Genomic DNA, 20,019 nt, shown 5'->3' with positions numbered 1-20,019 from the left:
TGTTACTATGATTAATGTTCCTGGAGGCATGTGCTACAGAAGATGGTGAGAAGCAAAGTCAGAAATGTCAAGAGTCAAAACTTCTCAAGAACAAATGAGTCTGAGATTATTGCAAGCCCCATCCTGGCATTGCCAGAGTAATGTGGTTTGTCTTGTCTCTCAGCACTGGGCTTTTAAGGTCCTGTTTTTTAGAACTGCTGCAGCGCCGTGGCCTTTCACCATTTCGAAAAGAAGGAATTTCGTTCGAATCAGCACTGAAAGAAAGCGAGCGATGAACAGGAACAGTCCTTGTGGCTGTTTATTTGCTGACTTGCAGAAATTACGTTTCTTTAAAACTCATAGGGAGACACAAAGACTGTGATCTTGGAGACATGCTTCGCCTGGAAGGTGCGATCCAGATACTCGGACATGTCCACTTCCACCTCGATGGTTTGGGGTCCTTTCAGGCTTTGCACAAGGATCAGTTCTCCCGTCTGCCGGTCGGAGCGCTGCATCACAAAATGCCCTCGGTTGTTGCCTCCAATGATTCCGAAGCGCAGGCTGTCGGGCCCAGGCCGGCCTGGGGCGGAGGCAGTTGCCATGCGGAAGAGAGGGGTGGGGGTTATTAGATTGGAAGGCAGAGGGAGATAATGGAAGGAGATGGACTTTGGGGCATGATGGCACAATCTGCTGTCCATTGGGCAGGGGTTGCGTTCACATTGGCTGGCAATGAAAGAAAGGACAAGGGTTAAGGCAATCCTGGAAGTGGGAAGAGCCTGTGCACTCTTACATTGTTACCGTTGGGCCTTTGTGTTCTGTTCTGTTCCTGATGAGCCATTAACGACCATGTGGAGAACTGGCTTCCCATTTATTGCCCACGCATCTCCTAAAGCACCTTCCCCAAAGTAACCTGGTGATAACGCAGCACTCACGTACGCAGCCCCTAGACCACTGGAGACTCATGGCCCTAGTGATCTGGGGCAGCACTTTCATGGCTTGGATTCCTGAAAAGTAGCAGGCCAGGGGCCAAATTCTGTTCTTAGTTAAACCAATGTAAGTCGACGGGATCTCCACTGAAGTCTATGAAATGAGTTTGGATTTATACCTGTGTAACTAAGGACAGAAACTGGCCCCCCCCAGCGACTGAACTAGGGCCCTCCAACCTAGACGCAAAGCCTCTCTGGGTATGTCTACACGGGAGGTAGGAGCCAGCCTCCCAGCAGGGGGAGCCAGATTGTCCTAGCGGGGCTTGGGCTAGCATGCTAAAAACAGCTGTCTGGACATTGCGACACCAGCAGAGGCTCAGGCTACAGCCTCCATCCTGCCTGCGGGGTCTGAGCTCCGGGAGCAGCCCAGGCCTGCACCAGTGCCACGACATCCACACTGCTATTCTTAGTGCGCTAGCTTGAGTGGAGCTAGCAGGAGTCTGTCTCCCTGGGCTGGGAGGCTCGTTCCCAGCTGCAGCGTAGACAGACCTTACGAGAGCTGGAGCTAGAAAGCCAGGCTCTGTAGCGGGGGCTGTAGCAGACATCTGGTGTGTCTCAGGCACAGCAGGGGACATGAAACCCATGCTGACCAGTGTGTCACACACACATCTCTCAGGAACGCCTGGAGGAGACCCAGGCACTTACGAAGGGTTGGGTATTGCAGCTGAGATCTGCTAGGTGAAGCTGAGGGTGAAAACCAGGGAAGTCAATGGGAGTTTTGCCATTGACATCAACAGGGCCAAGATTTCACCCGGAGAATGGTATTTAACCCTATATTCATAGATGATACGGCCCGAAGGGGCCATTGTGAGTGGCCATCTAGGTTGTCTTCCTGTCTAGCACTGGCCACAGGACCTCCCTGAATTAATTCCGGTTTGAACGAGCGCACCCCTCTGCAAGATGCTCCCCTATTTTGGATTTAGCCAAATGAAGAATTGAACTAACTTCCAGCCGAACAACCTGGGAAGGGAGGAACCCTGTCCTCGGGGGTGACAGTGATCTCCCCAAAGCAGGCCTGTTTTAACACTGTCGTTCAAAAAGGTAAATACCCTGTCGAGCTTTTCAGCCATGGGCGGTTTTCTCTGGCATTGCCAGGGGGTTGATTCTCTCACAGTCCCCTACTACTTACAATGGCGATGTTTTCACATAGCTGGCATTGCCGCTGGGCCGAGGGCACTCGGCGCTGACGCACTGGAAGCCTCCTCCTGTATTAATGCACGTCATGCCCCTGGTGCAGTTGTGCTGGGACAGGCTGCACTCGTCTATATCTGCAAAACAACGAGAATCGAACAGAGCGCGCCAGACGGAACTGCTCAAAGTGCAGAAAAGTGACCATCAGTCAGCACCGAGGGCCTGACATGGCCACCGGACTCCTATAAAACATGCTCCCTTTTACAAAGGGAAAGAGGGGGGCATTTTTTAGAGTAGATTTGCCCTTGGAAGACTTCACGCAGCAGAGCGACTCTGCATTGTCAGAGACATTCCAACTCCCCCTGTGTTATATCTGCCTCATTAGAAACGATTGTAAATAACGTTAAATGTTGTTTTACTGAGCGGAAAGGTTAACACTCCATTGTCACTCACTCTTGCCCACCTACATTTTATCTCGTTACTGGGGAAATTTGATCTTTTGGGTCAGAGGCTGCTCTTATCTCCTTTTCGCCTATTACCATCATAACAGCTTCTAAAGTGGTTAAATGGTTAAATATAAAGAAGAAAACATGATAGCAGCAATTTTCACTGATCCCTCTTCCTCTCTTTACCTAGCTGTCAGTACCTTCTAAATACACATTACCCGTCTCCAGCAAAGTGAGTTTAAAAAAAAAGCTAATGAAAATCATTCAGACTTGATAGAAACACTAGCATTCTCCATCTCTTCCTTTCTTCTGTCCTTCTGGCACATAACGGGATGCTTTTTGTACTATAACCTCTGTCTGTAGATAGGTTAACCCTTGCTGGCCCAGGAAAATCAAAGAAGGTCTAAACTAGAGCAGAAAAATTAAAATCTATTTTTGCAACAAATTTCAAAATTACAGAGTTGTTTGAAACTGACCTATTTTTTTCAAATATGGATAGAATATTTTAATTAAAAATCTTACCAAACCATTATCAAAAATTTTCAGTAACTGCTCCTTCCCCTGCCCCAAAAAATATATTAAAAGGCACTAAATTTTTTACAAAAAACCACATTTTGACAAAACTGATGCTTTTTCCTAATGAATTTCATTTTTGAAAACAGGCTATTCTTTGATGAAAATCTGTTCACCCAAACAATTTCAACCAGGTCTAGTCAAATCTTTTAAAATAACCAGCAATGTTTTTCTCCTGTGAATTCAAACTGGGACAGGGGCAGAGAAGGGCTACACGGATGATCCGGGGAATGGAGGGCCTATTTTATGAGAGGAGGCGGGAAGAGCTTAGCTGAGCAAAATGAAGGCTGAGAGGGGAACTGATCACTCTCTCTAAGCACATCCGGGGGGTAAATACCAGGGAGGGTGAGGAGCAATTTAAGCTAAAGGAAAACGTTGGGACAAGAACAAATGGGCATAAACTGGCCATGAACGAGCGTAGGCTGGAAATTGGAAGGAGGGGTTGTAACCCAGTGTAGACAGTACTAGGTTGATGGAAGAATCCTTCTTTTGACTTAGCTACCTCCTCTCGGGCAGGTGGGTTAACTATGCTGATGGGAGAACCCTTCCCATCGGCACCGGCAGCATCTACACTGAAGCGCTACTGCAGCGACAGCGTTTCAAGTGTAGCGAAGGCCTTTCACCTGACCTGCCAACTCCTGTGACACCCGGAGGCTGCCTTCCTTCGCTAGAGTGAACTCCAGCTAGTGACACACCTTTTGTCCCAGTGAAGACAGAGCCACACAGATACAATAAAAGCCAGAGGCTAGATAATGTGCTTCCTAAAAAGCACAATGACCCAGCCCTCAGCTCTGCGCCATTCCAGTCACACCCAGGGAGTGGACACTGCCCTCAACTCCCATGTGGGAGAGTCCCCAGCCGGAGAAGAGCCAGCCAGCGGTCGGCTGCTAGGCCACTGCCCTGGAGCCCTGGAAAAGGGATGTCAGTGGGAGGAAGGTGTTGCCGGAGCCCAGCCTAATGGCTCCTTCGTTCCTTCCTTGCTGCACTGGATAACTCTTCGGCTGCGTCTACACTATCGGGCTAAGTTGACCTAAGTTACGCTACTCCAGCTATGTGAATAATGTAACTGGAGTCGACCTGGCTTAGGTCGACTCACCGCGGTGTCCTCGCTGTGCTGCGTCAACAGGAGATGCTCTCCCCCTGACTTCCCTTACTCCTCCCGTTCTGGTGGAGTCCTGGAGTCGACCGGAGAGCGCTCTGCCGTCGATTTTGCGGGTCTTCTTCATGAGACCTGCTAAATCGACCCCTGCTGCATCAATCGCAGCAGCGCCATAATGAAGACAAGCCCTTTGTCATGGCACAGAATCCAGCAGTGAGCATTCACCACTACTGCTGACCCCTGAGCATAGGCACCAACTTCCTCTCTACCTGGGGGTACTCGACCCCCAACTCCGCCCCAGGCCCGGCCCCACTCCACCCTTTCCCCCAAAGTCCCACACTGCCATGCCTCTTCCCGCCCCACCCTGCCTCTTCCTGCCCCCTTCCATGAACGCGCCTGGTCTCCGCTCCTCTCAGCGCCTCCTGCACGCCGTGGAACAGCTGGTCGCGGCAGGCAGGAAGTGCTGGGAGGGGGAGGAGTTAATTGGGGGAGTCACCGGCGGATGGGCAGTGCTGGGGGGGGAGTAGAGGTGGGGAGGAGGGCTTGGCTGCCAATGGGTCCTAAGCACCCACTTATTTTTTTCCATGGATGCTCCAGCCCTGGAGGACCTACAGAGTCAGCGCCTATGTCCCGGATTATTGAAAAATCATGAGCTAGACCACCAAAAAAAAAAAAAAAAATCAGGAGATTTGGGTTCTTTTTATTTACCTCCTGATTTTTGAGCTATTAGAATCACGTTTTCCCAGCTTTTCTCCACAGCCCAGGAGGGCCAGACCCTGACTTCTGTGTAAATGAAAGCTGGGATTCTCACCAAGCACCTGACTTGAGTTGGGGCTTTCAGAAAAACACCTAATATTGCCAGACTCAGGATAAAGTCCAGAGAGCTGGAAGCATCGAGGCCCTGATTCAACAACGCACTAAAGCACAAGCTTAGTTTTGTGTGGGGAAAATCCCACTGCCGCTCCCTTTTACCTCTCTCCCCCACTTTGTTTCCACTGGGAAAGGGGAGAAAAAGGTAAAAAAAGGGAGAGAAAAGGACGTTTTTGACCAGCTTTATTAAAGACCCACCTTCCACAGAATTCGGGAATGTGTCGATTTTGATGAAATCCCACCTGGTGTCCTGCCAGCTCACCCGCTGGCTCCTCACCTGAAGCCCAGCTCCCAGGCTCACTGATCCTGGACAGCCTGGAATTACCACTCTCCACCCAGCTCTAACAATGGGTGAAATCCCCGAGTCAACAGGAGTTTTGCCGTCGACTACACCATGTGAGGATTTCAGCCCACTGAAGTCAATGGGAGTCTTCCTAGCTATAAAATCTCTGCCCACGTTCGGTTGGACCCAGCAGGTGTTTGTGACAGGAAGTTACACATGAAATCAGAACACAATACAGCTTCTGCGAATGCGCTTTTGTTTCCTGCAGCAGGCCCCAGCCTGCGGAGCCCAGCTCTCCGAGCGCGCTGGCTCACCTTCACAGCTTTTCCCGTCTCCGAGGAGCTTGTACCCGCTGGGGCAGGAGCAGCGGTAAGAGCCGGGAACGTTGACACAGGCGTACATGCACAGACGAGGGGCTCCCTCCAGGCTGTAAACCTCACACTCGTTTACATCTGCAGAGGAAACACACCGTCCCATATAGCGCAGACCCTGCACAAAAGGGTCCACCCCGGCAAAGAATTCCTGCTGACAACCCATTCACCCTTTGCCAGGACAAGAGCACCCGAGAATAGCAGCAAACTGCTCGGGTCCTCCCAAGAGCGGCCAGGAGTGGACCACCATGGAGAAACTAGTGAAACTGCAAAGGCACAGTGTTACCAGAGCAAAGGTATTTCAGTGCTTAGTGGTGTGTGGGATGAAATCTGACTCACCCCTGCTTTGGGGCAGGTTGGCTTGATTCTAGCCCATGCTATACGACAATACGAGCGAGCAGTACGCAGGCCACGGGCCATGCAAAATGTGCATGCAAATTGGACTAGTATTTCCTTACGAAAGGGCCAGTCTGCTGGGTTTTGCAAGTGATGGAGTTCTCGGGATGCCCCCAATTGCAATAGACATAACTAGATTAGCTGGGTTTAAAATGCTTGGCATTTATCCTGTCCCTTGTATCCACAGACCACAACGCACTGATTTACAGGTAGGGGTTGTTTCATCCACTACTGAAACGCAGGTGCTTTGGGGTTGGGAGGCTGCAGCCAGGGGACACAGCTGATTAAGACACTAATGGAGGAGAACAGCTTGGCCTGGAAATGCAGGGATTCTGGCTCCAGGGAATAACGTGGCTTGCAGGTACATAGAAAGTCGTCCTTGCATGGCCTCTGCCTGAAACTGCAAGAGCTCTCCTGCCGGCAAAGCACTGTTCACTCTGGCGCTTTCTGTCGGCAAAACTTTTGTCATTCGTGTGTGTGTTTTTTTTCACCCCCCTAAACAACAAATGTTTTGCTGACAAAAATCCAGCGCAGACAAAGCCTTATCCTCTTCCAAGCAGCCCTGTCCACCACATTTGTCCGTAAAAGCTGCTGCACCTACTGAACATTCAGCTGCTTAGATGTGTTGTGTGTGCATTGGGCAGCAGACTGGTGAAAGCTGCCGATGGATATTTCTGCTCATCTCCTACCCTGACATATGCTGTTGTCGGCCGTGCCGCTCATGTGGAAGCCGGCTTCGCAGCTGCAGTGCTGGGTCCTGTCGATTTTGGCACAGCGGGGCTTGCGACTGAAAGCTGGGTCATTTGTAACACTCCATCCAGGTGGGGCTAAAAGAGAGAAGAGAGGAAACTTTAAAGTGCTTCTCGGACACCTGGCTCACAGGCCTGCAGTAACATTTTCAAAAGTGCCTAAACCACTTAGGAGTCGCAGTCCCATTTTCAAATGCAACTTACGCACTTAGGCCTAGATCTTTAAATGCACTTTTGAAAATTCCACTCAATGCCTCTATGCATCTTTTGGGACCCAAATACTTTGAAAAATCTATCCCCGAAGAGCTTAAGTCTTATTGAAAATCACTGGGAATTATACTTTTAAGACACTTAGGGACTTTTGAAAACGTTACTCTTGGTTCCTACTAGAGCCATGTGATTTTAATTTATTGTTCATATAATTCTACTTGAGTTTTTATCACAATTCCTCTTGCTCAGGGGCATAGGTGACATGTAGGGGCAGGCATGCAGGGTCAAGTGCCCCCCAAGATTTCTGGCTGGCCTGGCGGGGGGGAGTGAGAGAGGATCCGTTCTTCTCCCGCTGGGCCTGCCTCCCGGCAGGCTCGGCCTCTGTCCCTGGCAGCTGGCCCGGGAGGGGGACTATTTGCAATTCATTAATCATGTTGTGTGACTGGTTACCAAAGTCACATGACATTTTTTCTCCTCCTTGATGAGATGTGTGAAAGTAGAATGAATTATATTGGAAAAATAAGAATGGATTAAAGAAATGTTGTATGTACCTTTAAGCAGAAAAAAGAAATGTTGAAATACAGGTGCCAGGAAAAGAAACATTAGGCATAAACAATGGTGCTAATGGGGAAACATTAACAGAAGATTGGTAATAGTAAGGAAATAAGATATGCATGTCTAGCCCAGGTAAACTTATCAGATTCTGCTTCCTTTGTTATCTTGTTAAGTTCTCGCCCTTTTATCTGTATAAATAAGATAGTTTGTGCCTTGCATGGTGCTCACATTATCTGGGTGTTATTAGCAGAGCGCTGTGCTAATAAAACAGAGTGGTCTGACAAACTGTGAGTCCTGAGTCTAACTTTGACAGATGGGGCAGATTTTGGAAAGTGCTTAGTCTTTGGAAGCTCAGGGGCAGGGACTCTCCTTTTGTTCTGTGTCTGTACAGCACCCGGCACAGTGGGAATAGACCTCTAAGTGCTACCACAATGGAAATTACTGTCATTCTGAGGGTAGAGGCTGACATCTGAGACAGAGCAGGGGCTTCTGCCTTGTAATTCGTCGTCTGCCTTGCTTGAGTCTCTTTCTCTTTCACACCTCACCTGGTTACATACCTGTTTGTGATTGGTACTGGCAGTTCTCACCGGTCCACCCTTGAGGACAAGTGCATTTGTACTGGTTCACTCCATCCACACAAGTTCCACCATTCTGGCAGGGATGGCTCGAGCATTTGCTGATCACTAAGGGAAAAAGCATTTTTAAAAACAAACTACACTGGCTCTCTCTCTCCTAACGTAAGGCCTGACCCTGCAGTCCTTCAGTGGATGTCAGCGGGAGCTTTGCCTGAGTAAGGACTGCGCAATCAAGCCCATAGTTTTAATAATTCATTAAATATAATAATAATAATAATACATTTAAATCAGGATTTTAAAAATGGGTGCCAACATTTAGGCTCCTAAGACTTCCATAAATGTTAATGGGGGGATGCTGGGTGATCAGCACTTTTGAAAATCAAGGATTTAGGCCTAAAATAGGGATTTAGGAGCTTAAGTTGAGGCCCCCCCATTTTTTTAAATCTTGGCCTTAGTTTTAAGCCCCTGAGCCTTTCCTTGCCAAGCCACCAACACTACTGCCCACGTTGTACCTTGATGGCTTTAACGCCAGGTGCATGTTTTCTGGTTGGCTGTGTCAGCTCAGTAGGTGTCTTACTGCCGGTGCAGCTAGTTTGTTTAACTGCATCGCCAAAGTAATAAACCTCCCAAAGGATCTTTTCAAATAGCTTTTATTAGCAGCGAGTGACCCCTTTGCGATGACTGGCCCCATCGCTTGCAGAATCTATCTAAAAGCTCTCGTAGATGGTCAGACAACAAAGGCGACAGAACCCAGTGCAGTGAGTCACACCTCCGCCCCAGGATCATGTTGGCCTAAGCTGGGACACCCCCCAGCTTTGGAAACGATAGTGAGTTCAACAGGACAGATCCAGCCTGAAGTACTTGCTGAGTTTGGTCTGAATGCTCCCAAACTCCTGTTCGCCTGAGCCATATTGCCACCCCTGCCTGGCATATTCTCTTCTTAACTCGTTAGCTCAAAGGCATGGGGGTGAAGAAACAGGCTGTGAGTGCTACATGGCTAGCAATTCCTAAGCACATGCCAAGAGCCGAGCTTGCTTGGTCATCAATAGCATATTCTAAATAGTTCAGGACTGCTAGAGCATGAAGTTATTGACCAAGACGTGAGAGAGCATTAACCGCCCCCGTCCTTGAATTTGCTGCCAGCAGAGATCCAAATCTCTCATCTCGCTTGCTCTCTGCAGCGATTGTGTGCAGTGGGCCGCACTGACACCTGGCCGACAAGCTGCGGGGGGAGACAACATGTCCCACAGTGGAACGCACGTCAGTGGCTGCACAGGTGTTCAGCAAAGGAACGCAGGGTTGCATTGGTTGCCAAGCACTTTCATGTCAAGGAACGCTACATAAAGCCTCCTTTATTTCTCATCTACATACCGAGCCTGGGAAGATTAAATGGCTCTCTGTCCTTATCCCCAGCTCAGTCTAGTCTCTTTCTACAGACAGTCCAGGCTGTCAGCTTAACTAGTATGGCTGAGTTCATCTCTTTAGACACTTCATAATAGACCATTACAGCGCTCTGTGATGTCAGCAGTGCAGGGGGTAGATGTTGGGAGCTTAATCGACCATTAGCATTTTAGACAATGTGGTGGAATTTCCTTAAACAAACAACACTTTCAATCTGCAGCGCTCCAAGCTATTTAAACCTTGCGAGCCGCACTGCGTGAATGTCAACTACCCAGGCTATAAAAAGTATGTTGGCCATAGGGGACTGTTTTAGGATCCAAAAGACTGATGCAAACATAGGCTTTATCCAGAACAAATGACATGATGTGTCTTGCATGGCATCCATACATGCCTGACTTTAAATTAACACTCAAATTCAATCCTTCCCTACGAATTGCCAGGCATGAAAGGGCTGGTACTAAAAAGACTCATGCAGAGCAGGTGGCAAGGTTTATTTTTCAAACTCTCTCCCATAACTCTGCCCTGAACCCGAGCTCCCGCAGCGAGCCACTCCACATGCCAGCCGGGGTGAGTTCTGTGAGAAGTTTGTGATGTAGACAAACTCCTTATACGCTTAACGACAAAAATCAAAGGCTCCATATGGTACGAGATGGCTCGCTCTCTTAGCAAAAGGAGAACACAGATTTCTCAGTAGGAGGCACCAAAGATCCCTAAAGATCAGCTGGGGGGAGGGGGGCGGTGCAGTCAGTGACTTTGTGATTCTGAAGGGTTTGCTTGTCATAGGCTGGGCCGTAATTCTGATTGCGTATAGCTTTGTAGGATTGTTTTTAAATCAATGAACACTTTATAAGCAAAGAAGGTGCCCCTGTTCACGGCCGTCCAACTTTAAACAGCTCATGCTTTAAAGATAATTTATTATCAGGATCATTTACTTTACGCCTGGCCAAGAGTTTGATTTTAGCAGGTCTGTGAGGCTCTGATCTCTTTCTCAGCTTATCTTTGCGGCTTCTGGGGAGCTTGGTTTTTTTTTTTTTTTTTTTTTTTAGAACTCTTAAGCCCATTCCTAAAAAAGCTTAAATACTAGTAATACTTAGTGCTTCTCTCGCACTTTTCATCAGAAGATTTCAAAACACTTTACAAAGGAAATTAATATAATTATCCCCATTTTACTGATGGGGAAACTGAGGCAGGGGGCAATGCAGTGACTTGCCCACATTGACTCAGCCAGTCAGTGGCGGAGCCGGAAGTAAAACAGCAGGTCTCCTGAGTCACAGTCCAGTGCTCTAACCACTAGGCAATGCTGCCTTGTATAAATATCCACATCAGGGTGAACATGTTTCTGACATTCTAGGTTAAAACTGGCCTGAATATAGAGCAGCCACTGTAAGTTCATTGGCTTCTGGCTGAAGCATCCATGTTAGGAGTGGTTCAGTGGGAGGTTTATGTAGCATAAATCATTCTTCTCCCATAGGTGTTTCTTAATGGGGGAATCTTTGGCAGGTCCATGTGCATTAAATGAAAGCAGATGTCAGTGTCTTGTGATCGACTCGTGCACAGTTTCTAGAAATGCTGCTCGACAGTGTTTCTTTGGACTGATTCAAAATGTTGCATTTGGAAGGGAACGAAGCCCAGCACAGCTCTGGGAATGACAAGGGCAAGGGAGTGATGGAGGGATTCCAGGGTGGGTTACTGTGAAGAGCTGCCAATATTTTAACAAAGGACCCCTCCTTTCTCTGAGATGAGGCCGATGTGCCAGGGTCTGAGCAGCATTGAGAAGAGATGTGCATGAGGCACTAAGCAATTCTGAGTAACTTCCTCTGGGGAAATGTTTTTAAACGAGCTGCCTTTTGGTGCGATCTGGGCCATTCCCAATGCAAAACAAGTGATGGTGAGAAGTGTTTCCAAGTGCCCCAAGTAGTCAAAAATCATGAGTTGGGTCTTCAAAAATCACAAGACTGGTTTAAACAAACAGCCCTGGCTCCACAGGCTCACACGTGCTACTTTGGAGGGTCAATCTTGAAAAACACTTGGTGCCAGAGGACAAACTAGTAGGCAAGTGCCCTGGCAAACAAGCGCCTTGCACCTGTGCCACATCCCTGAAATACACAGTGTTTTAACAGGAAGAATAACCAGTATCCTTGAAATGAGAGGCACGTTCCATGACAATGCATTATGCCAATTTTAAATGGATGTAAATTGGATCATAATTTGGCCCAAAAGGAAGACGAGAACATGGATCCTGCTGGTAGAAAGCTCAGATGTCGTTACAATAATGTATCTGTGAATTAGAAATATGTGTGAGAGCAATAGTTTCAAAGTAAATTTATTCTCCACCCATTGCACTTAGAGAGGGTCTTTCAGCTGAGGCTCTCCCTGTGGGCGTGTCATCTCCCTGTTAGATAGAGGAGGGAACAGAGCCATAGACACGTTAAACCAAAGTCACAAAATGACTGAGTGGCAGAGAACTGGGAACAGAACCTGTGACCCCACACGGAGAACACTGCCCCTGAGCACAGGAATGCTGCATCGGCGCAAAGTCTTTCTTTCTGGTACATGGAAATTTGTGGGGATTGTATTTTTGGTGAGTTACTTTGGTGGTCAGAGCACCACAGTGGGCGCTGTAGGCTTTGAATACCGGTTTCAATCAGTCTTGTGGTTTTGGAAAACATACTTTAAAAAAAATAATCCTTTTTTGTGCAATCGCATTAAGCCAAATGCCTGTTAACTACCATGAAACTCTGCCCAGGAAATTATTTTTAATAGAGGTAATTAGATATAATTTTCTTGTTTGCCAATTCGGATCAATCACATGTTGGACAGAAAGGCAGCCGTCCAAATAAGCATCTGAGGGGAATTATTATGAATGTGATGCGCCAGCTGCTTCAGACCCTGATATTTATTGTTATGAAATAAACTGTCTATTGCGGAGTTGGTTTTATGCTCAGAACTTCAGGACAAGAAAAGTGGAACAGATGCGAGGTTGACTGTTAGAGCCGGGGACCCCCATTACACAGAGCTGGAAAGCAGCCGAACTACTGGTACACAAGGCGACGTACCCAGCCGTTATTATTCCAAGCTGAAGAGGGACTTTTCCAGTTCAGTGGAGACTGTCCAAGCACAGCTGCAAGTGTGTGGGCTTGCTGAGACCTGCAAAAGGCCAGCTGTGAGTTCTGCAGGCAGGAGAGGACTAGCCGTGGCATCTCCACATCTCCTTTCCCTGGGAGTTGGTACACCTCTACCCCGATATAACCCGACCCGATATAACACGAATTCGGATATAATGCGGTAAAGCAGTGCTCTGGGGGGAAGGGGGGGCGGGGCTGCGCACTCCGGCAGATCAAAGCAAGTTCGATATAATGCGGTTTCACCTATAACATGGTAAGATTTTTGGCTCCCAAGGACAGCGTTATATCGAGATAGAGGTGTATTTGCAAAGAACAGAACATCACTAAGCTAAATGCCGAGGTCACAAGACCAGCCTGCTACTCAGTAAAGAGTGTAAGGTTGCTAAGATTCAGGAGAAGAATCCTTAATGGAGAAAACAAGCCCTCCCCCCTCATCACCACGCTTATGCAAGAAGCTGAAGTTGAGGAGCTAACTGACAAGCCAAGGGGAAGCAATAGCATCAAGGAGAACCTAGGCGATGCATTAGACTTTCCCGCACACCAACCATCTGCACTAACGAGTTACGACATTTTACAGTAGGGTAGCTACACCGGTTTTGTTCGCTAACCGTGGCATGCGATGGGCTCGCACACTCAAACCAAGGGCATGAAAAGGCAAAGTACCTTTGCACCGTGGTGCTTCTCCAGTCCAGCTGCCATTTGCCTGACACACTCGGGTGCTGGAACCAGTGAGCTGAAAACCAGGTTCGCAGGTGAAATGGACTTCATGGTCCACAAAGTACTTGGTACCAAATCTTCTGCCATCCACGGGGGCATCCAGTGCAGGGCAGGACACTGCAAAAGCACAGTGGGAAATGCGGAGGTTAAATACTCAGTATGCTGGCCGTCCCTGGAGTACTTGGACAGCCAGCTGGCTTACAGCCTTCTAACTCTCAGCTCAGTATTGTTCCCATGGAGTAACAAAGCCACCTCCTCGGACAGCCTGAGCAATTGTACTTGTTACCCCTGGGTGTTGGTCAAGCCATGCCGTGCCTCCTGTGTTTAAATAGTGAAAGACCTAGAATCTGACGTGGATCCTCACAAAGGAGAATTTTATGAAGAACAGGCTAGATACTGAGACTTGTATTCATAGCGAGCGATATTTGAGGCTGGAAGTGGTTCCGTTGACTTCAGTAGGGTTACTCTCAGGGTAAGGCACTATTCAACTAGACAAAGGCCCTCAGAATCTGCCCCCAAAATACATGGTTTATTTTACATTAGGTATGAAATAATCAACAGAGAAAAAGTTTATGAAACATCAGCTAGCAGAGCCCACTCCTCCAGATGCCGTCTTCTAACCGAAAGCAAGACAGAAAAGTGAAGTATTGACATTTACAAAAAATCCACAAACCACACGAGGAGAGTGAAATAGCTGTACCATTAAAGAATGCTCTGTCCTCAGCAAAGAAAATCAGCACGTCAATCATAGGTTCGTGTTCAGAGCCCGCTGGCCTATTTCATGACAGAATTATATTAGTGCCCCGATGGCTAGTCACGTATGAAAGAAAAGAAAGAATGAGCTGATGCCTCGCAATGGAAGACTCTATGACATCCCTACTTGTACTGTCTGGGAGGTCCCTACTCTGAGTAGCCATTGGCCGGATGAAGCATTTGACAACATGCAATTGTTACACGCTCTGGGCCAGATCTTCTGTTGGAGTAAACCAGTGCAGCGCCACTGAAGTCAGTGTAGAGCAGCAGCGAACCTGCCCATCTTTCTGTTTTACATGAAACCTCTTTGCTTTCCCCAGAACGAGAAACGCGTCTCTGCGGGAGTAAAACGCCCCCTTGCTAGATGTCAGAAAAGTGCCTCAGGCAGGGGTTGCAGAGCACCACGTGGAGTGGTGGGGCTCCGGTTTCCCCCAACCCTCCTCTTGCTGTCTCATGGGCCTCCCCCACAGCAGCCTGACTCCCCTGGCCCATAAGTCCCTACACCCACCCCCTCCAAAGCTGGGTGGTGTTGCCACCCTGTGTGCCGGGTCACAACCTCACTCTTAAATTTGGCCTGCCTGCCCCACTGTCATGACAGAGGAGCTCTGGGTCACGTTTCAGTGAGTGGGGATGTGAGCTGGTGCACAGGGTCGCAGGGCCACTCAGATGCGGCCTGGCAGGCCCCTCTGGCTCTGCGGACTGTGCGTTTGAGAACCTGATCCTGCCAACGCTACAGGGTGTGATGCTTCTGCCACTGACTCCAATACGCTCGGGATCTCATACCTGCACAAACTGTGTGAAAAGTTTAGGTTGCCATGTCGAGCAATCAAAAGTCACAAGTGTCAGATCCATGGAGGCCCACGCAAGCTTCATTCAGCCTCCTTGTGTATCCAGCCTGCCCACTGAACGAGGCAGGGATCCGGTGGGTGAACCCATAATTAAAGACCGTACCTGAACGCAGGGTGATGCGAACAGCGTCAGCCACCACGGAGAGGCTCAATATTCCTGTGTCCTACCTCCAATGCTGTATGTAAATGTGCCCCCCATTGAATGCCTCCCTGTAGCAAGTCCAGTCAGCAGCAAGCGGGACTGGGGCAGGGGCTGCTTTGTCTCACCACCGTTAATGTTTCAAACGGCTGGTAAAAGGTGAGATGGTTTCGAAGGCTCACCCAGCACTTGCGGAGTGGGGCTCTCTGAGGGCGCTGCCCCAGCCAGGTGACAGGTGTTGGGAGGCCATTCCAGGCAGAGGGGCAGCAGAGCAGAATGCAGAGAGGTCTGTGAATGAAAGGGCTATTGTTGTAGCATTAGCAGAGCAGAGGGTGGGGGAACCTGGGGGGGAGGGTGTTTGCAGGCTCCCAGAGGCGAGTCAGCTCTGGAGAAAGGCTGCTGGGATTTCTGGAGTGTGCATTCCAGCCTGTCAGGTTGATTCTGTTCACTGCTCCGTTGTTTTATTAGCATCACAGGGCAGCAGTGAATTTTATTCAGCATTCTCAGAAATGTTCTCGACACTCTTCGCCCCCAGTGGCAAAGCTCCCAGATAACACTCAGCCAGCTCTCGGAGATAAGGCCAGCTATCCGAATCTTCACCTGCCGTGTGAAGATGTTTGGCCAAAGGCACTTCTGCTATGTCAAAGCTCTTGGTTCTGGGTATGCCATTCAGTGCGCTATCAATTCTGTTACCTTACAGCAATGTCAGGTAAGAAAGTGAATCAGTAACATCTAAACTATACCATGAAACTGACAAGGGAACTACAGGGAACTTCATTGACACCTTTCAATTTGGACGTGCATTCTACTGACATCAGGTGCCGTGCCCTGGCAGCTAGTGCCTGTGCTAAACAATATCCAGAAAAGAACCCTGCAGTGGCAGAGAAATGGATAGTGACTGGCAAGAGTTAGGAGAACGGAGGGGTAACATTTGCAGGAACATCTGTTGGCAGTTTAATTTCAGTGGGAGCTGGATTGAACCTAATGTGAGACTTTCCATGGACCTTTGGGAGATCAGAATTAGTGCTACGTTGGAGTTGTTTTGGAACTCACCATAAGCGCTTCTGAAAGCGGTTTGTAGGCGGAGTTGATAAAATGACCACACATGTACAGCTCACGTCTCTCATGGAAATGCCGCTGTGAGAGACCTTCATTCTGTGCATACTTCTGTTCTGTAGGTGAAAGAGACTGGGATGCAAAGATACAGGCTCTTAATCCGGTAGCAGGGTAGCATCGAACCCCATCTCATTGACACGAGTTAGGAAAAGAACCTAAGTCTCCTGACTCAGAATAATTGTTCTACACACTAGACAACACTTCCCTACAAAGTTTAATCATATGAGATTGCATTGGAAGGGCCTGATTCTCCACCGCCTAGCTCCTTGGGGAGTCATTTGCACTGTGCAAATGAGGTGCAAGGTAGCTCATACATTTCAAGGCAGGAAGCTCCATTTTGATAATTTACTCTGACCTCCAGCATAGCCCAGGCCAGAGAAGTTTGCCCAGTGACTCCTGCATCCAGCCCAATAACTTGTGGCTGAACTACAGTGATTTTTTAGGCAGACATCCAGGCTTGATTTACATACCACAGGTGACAGAAGATGTTCCTGTGGTTAATTCCCATTCTGTGTTAAAAATGTGTACCTTATCTCTAGCTGCATTTAATTTAGCTTGAGCTCCAGCCATTGGATCTTGTTGGATGGATGTAAGTCACAATCATGAAGATCTGGATCAAGTAATAACAAAAGAATGTGAACATAAGAACAGACATGCTGGGTCAGACCAATGGTCCATCTAGCCCAGTATCCCATCCTCCAACAGTGGCCAGTGCCAGATGCTCAAAGGGAACGAACTGAACAGGGCAATTAGCGAGTGATACATCACCTGTCGTCCAGTCCCAGCTTCTCGCAGTCAAAGGTTTAGGGACACGCAGAGCATGATGTTCCGTCCCTGATCATCTTGGCTAATAGCCATTGATGGACCAATCCTCCATGAATTTAATTAATCCTTGTTTAACTCGATTATCCTTTTGGCCTTCACAACAACCCCGGCAACAAGTTCCTTCCACAGGTTGACTGTGCGCTGTGTGAAGGAGCATTTCCTTATGTTTGTTTTAAACCTGCTACCTACTAATTTCATTGCGTGAGCCCAGATTTTGGTCTTATGGGAAGAGGAAAATAACACTCCTGTACTACTTGTGCCACCCGGTTCATGATTTTATACACCTCTATCATATCCCCCCTTAGTCCTCTCTTTTCTAAGGTGAACAGTCCCAGTCTTTTTAATCGCTCCTTGTAGGGAAGCTGTTCCATACCCCTAATCATTTTTTGCTGCACTTCTGTATACTTTTTCTAATTCAAATATAGCTTCTTAGTTTTGAGATGGGGTAACCAAAGCTATATGCAGCATTCAAGTGTGGTCATACCATGGATATATCAAGTGGTGGTTGATATTTTTTGTTTTATTATCTATCCCTTTCCTAATAAGCTTTTTTGACTGCTGCTGCACATAGAATGGACGTTTTCAGAGAACTATCCACACTGACTCCAAGATCTCTTTCTTGAGTGATAACAGCTAATTTAGACCTCATCATTTTGTATGTATAGTTAGGATTATATTTTCCAATGTGTGTTACTTTGCATTTATCAACATCGAATTTCATTTGCTGTTTTGTTGCCTACTCACCAGTTTAGTGAGATCCCTTTGGAACTCTTTGCAGTCAGCTTTGGACTGAATTGGAATAATTTTGTATCTGCAAATTTTGCCACCTCACTGTTTACCCCTTTTTCCAGATAATCTATGAATATGTTGAACAGCACTGGTCCCAGTACAGATCCCCGGGGGATCCTGCTATTTACCACTTTCCATTGTGAAAACTGATCATTTATTTCTACCCTTTGTTTCCTATCTTTCAAACAGTTACTGATCCACACACAATATGACCTTTCCTCTTATCCCATGACTGCTTACTTCGTGGAAGAGCCTTTGGTGAGGGACCTTGTCAGTTCAAGTACATTATATCAAGTAGATCACCCATGTCCACATGCTTACTGACACCCTCAAGAATTCTAATAGATTGGTGCACCTGTATTGATTCTTCCCCAACATATTGTGTTCATCTATGTGTCTGATAATTCTATTCCCTACTATAGTTTCAACTGGTTTGCCTGGTACTGAAGTTAGGCTTACCAGCCTGTAATTGCTGGGATTACTTCGGGAACTTTTTTTTTTTTTTTTAAATCGGCAATACATTAGCTATCCTCCAGTTATCTGGTACAGAGACTGATTTAAGCAATAGGTTACATACCACAGTTAGTTTTTCTGTAATTTTATATCTGAGTCCCATTAGAACTCTTGGGTGAATCCCATCTGGTCCTGGTGACTTATTACCATTTAATGCATCAATTTGTTCCAAATGTCCTTTATTGACACTTCAATCTGGGACAGTTCCTCAGATTTGTCATCTAAAAAGAATGGCTCAGGTGTGTGAATCTCCCTCACATCTTCTGCAATGAAGACCAATGCAAAGAATGAATTTAGCTTCTCCACAACAGCCTTGTCTTCCATGAGTGCTCCGTTAGCACCGTGACACTCCAGTGGCTCCACTGACTACTGGGCAGGCTTCTTGCTTCTGATGTACTTACAAACAGTTTTGTTTTTAGCAAAAGACACAAAAAGTAGTTGCTCTTCAAATTCTTTTTGGCCTGCCTAACTATACTTTTACAGTCAATTTGCTAGAGTATATGCTTCTTTCTATTTTCCTCAGCAGGATTTGACTTCCAATTTTTAGAGGATGCCTTTTTGCCTCTGAGTCTTCCTCTGCTGTTTAGCTATGAACAGACTTCAGACAGACTTCAACGAGAAACTGCAGAACTGGAATTAATTTGCAAACTTGACACCATCAAATTAGTCCTGAATAAAGATTGGGAGTGGCTGGGTCACTAGAAAAAATAATTTCCCCTCTGTTGATACTCACACCTTCTTGTCAACTGCTGGGAATAGGTCACATCTACTTTGATTGAATTGGCCTCGTTCGCACCGACCCCCAGCTTGGTAAGGCAACTCCCATCTTTTCATGTGCTGTATATTTATACCTGCCTACTGTATTTTCCACTCCATGCATCTGATGAAGTGGGTATATCCCACGAAAGCTTATGCCCAAATAAATGCGTTAGTCTCTAAGGTGCCACAAGGACTCCTCATTGTTTTTGCTGATACAGACTAACAATGCTGCCCCTCTGAAACCTGTTTAGCTATGGTGGCATTTTTTTATCCTACCTTTTTTTAAAATTTGGGGTATACATGTAGTTTGAGCCTCTATTATGGCGTTTTTTAGTAGTTTCCATGAAGCTTGCAGGCATTTCACTCTTGTGACTCTCCCTTTTAATTTCTGTTTAACTCACTTCCTCATTTTTGCGTAGTTCTCCTTTTTGAAGTTAAATGCTGCTGCAGTGGGTTTCTTTGGTATTTTCCACCCTACAAGGATGTTACATTTAATTACATTATGGTTGCTATTACCAAGCGGTTCAGCTACATTCATCTCTTCGACACGATCCTATGCATCATTTAGGACTAAATCAAGAATTGCCTCTCCCCTTGTGGCTAGCAGGACAAAATGCTCCAAGAAGCAGTCATTTAATGGTGTCTAGAAATTTTCTCTGCAGCCCTTCCTGCGGCGACATGTTCCCAGTCAATATGGGGATAGTTGAAATCCCCCACTATTATTGGGTTTTCCGGTTTTGTAGCCTCTCTAATCTCCCTGAGCATTTCACAATCACGGTTATCATACTGGTCAGGAGGTTGGTAGTATATT

General features: G+C 47.2%; 1 protein-coding gene across 5 annotated transcripts in view; it reads right to left on the bottom strand.

The window, feature by feature from the left end:
• Window positions 1–274: 274 nt before the first annotated feature.
• Window positions 275–20,019, bottom strand: part of FBLN7 (fibulin 7) — a 42,146-nt gene continuing 22,401 nt past the window's right edge. For 2 of the 5 annotated variants that reach the window (XM_039531506.1, XM_039531503.1), the window contains exons 3-8: window positions 13,413–13,583; window positions 8,206–8,331; window positions 6,824–6,961; window positions 5,682–5,819; window positions 2,095–2,233; window positions 275–702 (exon numbers count right to left, since the gene is read on the bottom strand). In XM_039531506.1, the coding sequence (XP_039387440.1) occupies window positions 330–702; window positions 2,095–2,233; window positions 5,682–5,819; window positions 6,824–6,961; window positions 8,206–8,331; window positions 13,413–13,583 (1,085 nt within the window). In that variant the 3' untranslated portion in view covers window positions 275–329. Of the gene's footprint in view, window positions 703–2,094; window positions 2,234–5,681; window positions 5,820–6,823; window positions 6,962–8,205; window positions 8,332–13,412; window positions 13,584–15,388; window positions 15,495–16,259; window positions 16,343–20,019 lie in introns of those variants that run through there. The other 3 variants (XM_039531505.1, XM_039531507.1, XM_039531504.1) reach the window with 3 other exon arrangements.

Source organism: Mauremys reevesii, linkage group 3, assembly GCF_016161935.1.
Source record: "Mauremys reevesii isolate NIE-2019 linkage group 3, ASM1616193v1, whole genome shotgun sequence".
NCBI classification, from domain to species: Eukaryota; Metazoa; Chordata; order Testudines; family Geoemydidae; genus Mauremys; species Mauremys reevesii.
The sequence above is the reverse complement of the archived record's forward strand: the minus strand, read 5'-3'. Positions and strand labels throughout refer to the sequence as shown.